The sequence below is a fragment of the Cornus florida genome, unplaced genomic scaffold (genome assembly GCF_030987335.1).
Source record: "Cornus florida cultivar Cherokee Brave unplaced genomic scaffold, ASM3098733v1 CherokeeBrave_3.0.0_Hap2_Chr02, whole genome shotgun sequence".
Classification (NCBI taxonomy): domain Eukaryota; kingdom Viridiplantae; phylum Streptophyta; class Magnoliopsida; order Cornales; family Cornaceae; genus Cornus; species Cornus florida.
This window is the reverse complement of record NW_026775572.1, coordinates 70,267,686-70,275,329: the sequence shown is the minus strand read 5'-3', so window position 1 is coordinate 70,275,329 and position 7,644 is coordinate 70,267,686. Positions and strand designations below refer to the sequence as shown.

Sequence of the window (7,644 nt, the reverse complement as noted above, 5' to 3'; positions counted from 1 at the left end):
TGAAGAATTTGGCAGTGGATGACTGGGAGACCAGTGTATCAAAAAGGGTTTTGAGGGTTTGTGAGTAAATTCCACTTAGGTCCTGAAATTTTTGGTCTGCACAGCCTCTGTACACCAATTTTGTGTAATCTGAGGAGGACACAAGGATGGTGAAGAAAGTTATAGAGAGAAAGAAGAGAGAGAAGGATTTGGCAGCAGCTGGAGTTGAGCCCATCTAGGGATTTAAATTCTGTTCAAACCATCACCAACTTTTTGAAATGAATTGAAAGGGGTTTTTTTGTGGCTTCTAGAGGTGGATTTTTTTAGAGAGAGAGAGTCATAGACTTTTAGAGAGAGAGTGGGTGTGTGCCGTGTTGTTCTAGAAGGAGATCAATGTAATGTTACTGATTTTTTTTCTATTTTTCCATTTTCTGAAATTTTCTAATTTCTGAGGGTATTTTCGTCTTTTCTAGTTTTACGTGCTGGACATCGTGGGGTATGCTGGATGTGTCCGAGAGTTGGTTAGGGCATTCTATTGAGTTCAGAACTCTTGAAAATGCATCAGTTGCCATTTCGGCATTTTTTCTGTTTTTCGGGCCTAAAGGTCCCGTGTGGGACCCGCTTCCAGAATTATCGCGTACGGGAATTATCGTTGAGTCCATTTGCATTTCATTTAGTTTTATTTATGGTATTTTATGTGATTATTGTATGATTGGTGTGTATATTTATATGTGTGGTGAAAGTTAAAAAGGAGGAAAAAAAATATCTTTTAGTGGTGGGACCCATCCACCACTAACCTTTTTATTTTTGTGGCCATAAGGCCATATTTGGCCTTAATCTCTCTCACTCCCGGCAGCCCTCTTTTCTTTTCTCTTTATTTTTCATTTTTTCCTTCAAAGCTTCAAGCTTTGATTTCGTCTCAACCGTTGAGAGATTTTTAGTACTATTTGCGGCAAAACGGAGAGCTCGGCGAGATCTACGCATTGATATAAGCAATTCATCATTTGGTGTACCCTAGGAATTTCGAACCTAGGGCTTGGATTTGGGGCTTTTTGCATCTTTGAGAGGTATGGGTGTTTAATTCACAATTTTATTGAAATTTTGTGAATTATCTTTGTGTAAATTGTTATCTAGCATGCCTATTTTGTTTTAATCCTTGTAAAATTGTTTAGATGTTGTATGTGGAGTGTTTAACTATGTGTAAATTGATGAGTTAAGATTCGGGCATGCTTATATGGACTAGAATTTATGTTTTCATGTGATTGCCATGTTAGATTATTAGTTAAATTAAAGTATGTATTATTTTGTGGAAATTCTTGTGAAGGTTGTTGGTGGGTTAAGTTGAATTCATTGCATTCATTGCATTCATTGCATAATGATAAGTCTTAGCATGAAGCATCCATGCACTCCATGGGGAAGAAATGGGGGAAATGATGTTTTGAGAAGAATGAAGTGGTGTTTTTGGGAAAAGTAGTGAAAATGAGGTTTTGAAAAAAAAGAAAATGGGGAGTGACATTTCATTCCATGGCATGGCATGTTCATTCATAACTTGGTTTATAGATGTGATTTTGTGAATTATTCTCTCCTGGGCATGGTATGACCTCGCCTTCGTATTTTCTATTCATTATATGGATTCATGGGGTCTCAGGAGGTATGCTTTAGACACTTCCTATTAAGCTTTTAGCTCACCCCATTATTTAACATTTTTCAGGTATCAGAAAAGAGGTAGCGGATGATAATTCTCCACAAGCACGAAAGGTATAGGAGAGGGTTATGAAATATTTTGTATTTAGAGCCATTCTTTTGTAAAGCACTATGACAAAAATGTATTAACTCGTGTAATTTGGCCGTGTAAAGTAACTACGAGTCCCTATTTTGATGTATATATATGACCATGGAATATAGTATGTTATTTCACAATGGGTTTGGGACAGATTTTGATCAGTTTCCAGAGTCCCATTCAAATTTTTTTTTTTTTTTTTTTTTTTTCACAATTGCAGCATTCTAGTAGCTGAAACCCAGTTCGCAAAGCCATTTCAGTTAACCGAAATGCTTGTTTCAGCTGAACAGTTCTTCTAGTAGCCTCATTCATTGTTGAAATCATAACTGGCTGACCGAAACGCCTGTTTCGGTCGACCGGTACAGGAAGGGATTCACTTTGGCCGACCGAACTTCACTTCGGTCGACCGAACTATTGTTATTTGGTTTCCTTTGTTCCTTTCTCTAGTACAATCCATCCTAAGCCTTAGGAATTCGTATTGAGCCTTTGTAAATAAAGCATAGTTATGACCTAAGAATAATGTTTTTGGCACTAGACTCAGAGTGTTGACTTAGGTGACCTCGGGTTCGGGTAAGGACCCGGTTAGCGATTCGAACTGACGGGTTCGGGTCGTTACAAAATTGGTATCAGAGCTTTAGGTTCGAAAATCTAAGGACGACGGGTAGGGTTGACCTAGAAAAGTTGGAATTGAGTTTGACAATGTTGCATGCTTATGTGGTTATTACTTGTTTAAATTGAAAGAATAATTTATTACTATGTGTTTACATGCATGCTAAATGATAACGTGATCATTGTTATTAAGTTTATTATTTAATAAATGTGAAAGCATGCTTATTTGCTAAATGTTTATGTGTAGCTGATTATATGATTAAGTTACCAAATACATGCTTAATTTATTGCATGCTTAATTGTTAACTGTTTACTGTTGAAGCCTTGGCTTACCAAGCTCTTCAACTTCTCCTTCTATGGCTTTAGCAAATTCTCACTCTAAACCTCTCAAATATGAGCTTAAAACAAAGATGACATTTGTGTATAGATAGATATAGAAAGAGAAGGAGAAAGGTTAGAGAGAGAAAAGAGTTGGCCGAAATGGGGGGAAGAAAAGGGCTTGGTCCAGTCTTCATTTTGGCTTAATGGTCCCAATGATGCCACTTATCAAACCTCCAATGGTTCTAACTTTAAGTCAAGTTACCCTTATCCCCTAACTTAATCAATTCATATCATCTAAATCCCCCAAAATAGCTTCCTCAATGTATGCATACATAAATATATATATATATATATATATATATATATATAAGAGTGAAATGCCAGCAATGCCTCTCAACTAAAATGAGAAAATCGAGAGAAATTCCAAGCCCAAAGGTTGTCCCGACTTCGAAAAATTCTAAAAATGATCCCATCAATTCTCATTTGCTTAAAATAATTATAAAAAAAAAAATACATTTCTTAATTCTCAGCTCAAGAAAATGTCTCAAACGGCTCTCGGGGCAGTGTGGCACTCAAAATGAGGCACGAAGATAAATAAAAGAAACAAATTTGGAAAAATCTGGGACATTACATTAGCCATGAAGGTGGACATCAGAAAGGCCTATGATTTTCTTTCTTGGTAGTTTTTGCTACAAGCTTTGGAGGGATATGATTTTAGTGCTCATGGGTTAAATTGGATCTCTACTATCCTTAATTCTACAAGATATTCAATTCTTGTAAATGGATCACCTGCAGGTTTCGTTGCACCTGGTTGTGGACTTAGATAGGGTTTCCCTCTATCACCTTTACTTTTTACATTAGTGACTGAACACATATCTCAACTATTGAATACTGCTGTTCACAATGGAGACATGACTGTTTCATACACTGTCAGTTGAGCACTCTACTTTGAGCGACATTTTTTTAGCTGATGATTTGTTGGTTAAAGCCTCTATTTCTAATGCTACAACTCTTGCTGGTGTGCTTAGACATTTTGAGGAGTCCACTGGGCTGCAAGTTAGTACCCAAAAGAGTATCGTGATTTTCTCCAAGGCATTTAGAAGGAAGACTACAATTTTGGGTGTGCTTCAATGTAAGGAGGAACAACTATCTTTGAAATATTTGGGGATACCTCTGTGCATTATTGGGTTGAAGAGATCTCATTGCAATGACTTAATAGATAGAATCTCAAAGAAAATCATGTGCTGGAATAACAAATTTCTGTGTTGCTGGCAAAGCTGAGTTCCTGAGGACATTGATCACTCCAACTTTGTACCACCGGTGTAATGCTTTCAATATTCCTACTTCTGTTATTAACTATGTCCAAAAGCTGTGTAGGAATTTTCAATGGGGCAGTACAGAACATGTTAAGATTTAAGAAGACTCATTTGTTGAATTGGGATTTTATTACAAGGAAGAAATATGGAGGAGGCTTAGGTATCAGAAGATTGACAATAAAAAAATGCTAGACTGCATGGTACATCCCACATAAGGTCAGAAACCGTGGCTAGACAAATGCTCTTTGAAGTTCTTGATGTTCAAAATGCTTCTTTTCATGAACTACAAGTATAGGACTGTTGTACTCTACTTAAGTTTGTATTGGAAATGGGCTTTTTCATTAATGGAAGGCTTAGTTTCCAGGGTGTGCTCCTGTACTTTATTCTTTCCATCCTAATGCTACAATTCACCAATTAAGAAAATATATATATATATATATATATATATAATCTTATCAATCATTAGATTAAGAAATTTAATTATTAAAAAAAAATTGTTCGGGTTTTCATACATCTCAAAACTTTCTCAATCAGTGGTTAATAACATCTGTACTTTTTGGTATTTGTAACAAGTTCTACTGTCAACATGATCATGAACATCATTATTTTGTTTCGCCCTAACAAAAACACATGTATGCATAAGCTTTATTTTTCACATTGGATCTTATTTGTTGGATTTGTACAGATCGACCATAATAATGAACATGCTAACTTGGTGTTAACTGTGTTACTTGATAAGCAAAGGAAAACTCGGCCCTGCAAAGTTTGCCCTTTTAACGAACCTCCCTTTCATTCTAGGCCTCTTCTCTGCATTCAGTTTCCGAACCTCGTACCTTATCTTCTTCGAAAATAGTCTTGTCCTTCGCTTCTCTCTGTATCTCGAAACTCTGGCTTCTCTTCCTCCATCTAACATTGCAGTGTGAGCACCTATTACTCCTATATCTCCATATGAGTGATGAACTGTTCCACAACCACCCTGAAAAAAATTCACACAAACAACTATCTTAAATTCAGCATATGTAAATATAAAGCAAATGAGAAATTTACTCTCCTTTTTTCAGTAAATAAGAAATTTCCCATATTATTTATCCTTTCCTATTAAGTTTTTATTGTTCCAAAATAATATCTATAGATTCTTGTAATTGCAATTTTTTGAGATCAAGTAGCTATAATGAAGGTTTGACTATAAGAAAGCCACTTTGTGTAAAGTAATATTAAAAGTTGAAATTTTCCTCTGGTCTATCGTTTTTAACACAACGCAAGGTGATCGGATCAAATGACTTTTGGTTAGTCTTATTATTTTGTTCCACTCAAATTGTGGGACATCTGGTTTGAAGTATTGCTAATGAAACAACTATGGGATATACGGTGAATCTCCGTGACAACACACACCAGTTTAACAACTTTTTAGAGAACATACAATTAATACATTATTCCTAGTAAATTATTCTTTCAAATTTAAATAGTTATACTATTAAGTTGTGAGAATTTTCTCTTTCAAATTTAAAAAGAAAAGATAAACAACTAATATGGCACTAAAAAAAAAAAAAAAAAAGGGTGAAACTTATTTAGGGTTGTGAGATTTTCATTAGTTCCCATTAGTATTGACAGGTAACTTTCAAGTGCTCCAAGCACAGACAGTAAGTACCCTAATTTATGGTTCAAAACAATCGATTAGCCTTGTGAAATTGTCTAAGGTTATCTATGCATTCATTGTGGATAGAATAGGCATATGGTGAGTGAAGATAATTTAAGAATGAACGTAAACATACCATGCAGTCAGGCCAACAATCAGTTGGGTCGAGTTCCGGCCGATCGCCTGTGGTCCACGGAGACTTTTGGTTAGCCCAGGCTGTAATGACTCCCTCATAATCCAGCCTCAATAAAATTTTCTTCTTCTTCTTCACATCAATCTCTCTGTACTCTTCCTTGTCCTTCTGCACCACCTTCTCTTCTGCTTCGGCTTCTTTGTCTTCCTCCTCATAGTCGAACCTAAATTCAAACGGCTCTCTCATCGGGTCAGTCTCCATATCCAGATGGTTCCGCATGACAGCTTCCATACCTTCTTCTTCTTCAACTTTCACTTTACCCAAAGAGCCCTCCATTTGATCACTCTCTTTGAAATCTACTAGTCCCAGTCCTTCCATATCAAATGATTCTTCATCAAGACCCTTTCCCAGTAAGCTCTCCACATCGGCTGCAAAATCTGCAAGATCCATGTCTGAGGGAAGAAACTCATTCAAGCTATTGACACCATGGCCACAAGCATTCACCACAGCTTTTGACTCTCCCCCAAAAACATCTCTGGTTGCTTCATTCGAATTCCCTGATCTGGACAGCTCCGCAGCAAAGGGATCGAATATTGGAACCCTATAGAGGAGCTGCTCTTCGTTATCTTCATTTGAATTCTCCTCCGCTCCCATGTCCGGCACAAAAGGAAGTGGGTTTCGAACGGATTCTTCAGCTTTGGGGGTCCGATTGTGCTTTCCATGGCGAGGGGTCCGAGCCTTCTTAGTAAAGCCCGGATGCCACGTTGGTAATAAATTTTCTAAATGAAACTCATCACATGATTTGAATGATGCAATTTTGAGGCGAACCCTTTTGTGTCTTCGAGCCAAAGGGTTTGCGGAGTGCACAGAGGCATCACAAGCTTGGCACAAGAAAGCATCATCGGCCGCACAATACCAGCGAGCGCGCTTTTTAATACAGCTATCGCAAGCCCTAGCGGTCTTGCCACCGACGGCGTTGGCAAGCTTTTTGTCTGATACCATGGAAAAAAATAATGGAATATGAAAGAAAATTAAGCTAAAACAGTTCAGAGGAAATGTTGGGTTTGCTCTTTGTTTATGTAGGGTAGGGACTTGGAGATGGTGGAATTATTGCATATGATAGTGTGACCCCACACACGGCACTTTTACAGTCTATCGAAAAGTTGTAAGGCTCCTCTGGGTTGCACTTTTGGGCGTTTTCCACAGAGAATGATTGTGCTTTTTAGGACCCACAAAGCCTTATGGCCCTTATCTAATTTTTAATTGGGTGAGCTTGAAAAGTTCATCTTAACCTCTGTTTTGTGATTGGTTGCATCTCTATCCTAGGGATTTCTCGTGGGCCCGACTCTAAGGATGAGAACAGGTCATACTAACTAAATTTGAAACAGACCCTTTTGTTGTTTGTCTCCATAGTCTCCACAACAATCAGAGTCTTAAGTTTGAACTTTTGTTTGAGGTCCCCCTACTCTCAGTATCCCTCTTTCTCAATCTCAGTATTACGTGTATATTTAGTGAGATGAAGAGTGCATCCCACTTTTTTTTATGTACTTTCTCTACTTTTAATTCCATGAAATAACAATATTTTTCTTAATTTTTTTCATGAGAATTATATATGTATTAGATATGGGCATTTATATAATGGGTTTAATTCAGTTAAACCTCCCATGGTTTGTTCAATTTTTAATGAGACCCCCACATTTGTAAAAATTTAGTCAGACCCCCTGAAACAACTATTTTGTATTTTAAGATGTATTTGTTTGCTTCTTGTTATCTGTTTTTGCTATTTTTTTCAAATAAAGTGATGCAATGAATATTGACCTATATTGAGTACATTTACCACAGAAAGTATTGTATATTATCACTGCACATG

The 7,644-nt window shown here is 36.9% G+C and overlaps 1 protein-coding gene across 1 annotated transcript; it reads right to left on the bottom strand.

The window, feature by feature from the left end:
- Positions 1–4,638: 4,638 nt before the first annotated feature.
- On the bottom strand, positions 4,639–6,915 carry LOC132295292 (zinc finger protein CONSTANS-LIKE 16-like). Its single transcript, XM_059793491.1, has 2 exons — positions 5,778–6,915; positions 4,639–4,981 (listed from the first exon to the last, which is right to left on the bottom strand). The coding sequence occupies exons 1-2, from the start codon at positions 6,774–6,776 to the stop codon at positions 4,733–4,735; spliced, it is 1,248 nt and encodes a 415-aa protein (XP_059649474.1). The 5' UTR covers positions 6,777–6,915; the 3' UTR covers positions 4,639–4,732.
- Positions 6,916–7,644: the final 729 nt, after the last annotated feature.

Excerpts from the sequence above, each read along its gene's own strand:
- LOC132295292 (XM_059793491.1), bottom strand. The coding sequence starts at position 6,776 with ATGGTATCAGACAAAAAGCTTGCCAACGCCGTCGGTGGCAAGACCGCT. Across the intron at positions 4,982-5,777 it reads ATTGTTGGCCTGACTGCATG|GGTGGTTGTGGAACAGTTCA; the intron begins GTATGTTTACGT and ends AATTTTTTTCAG.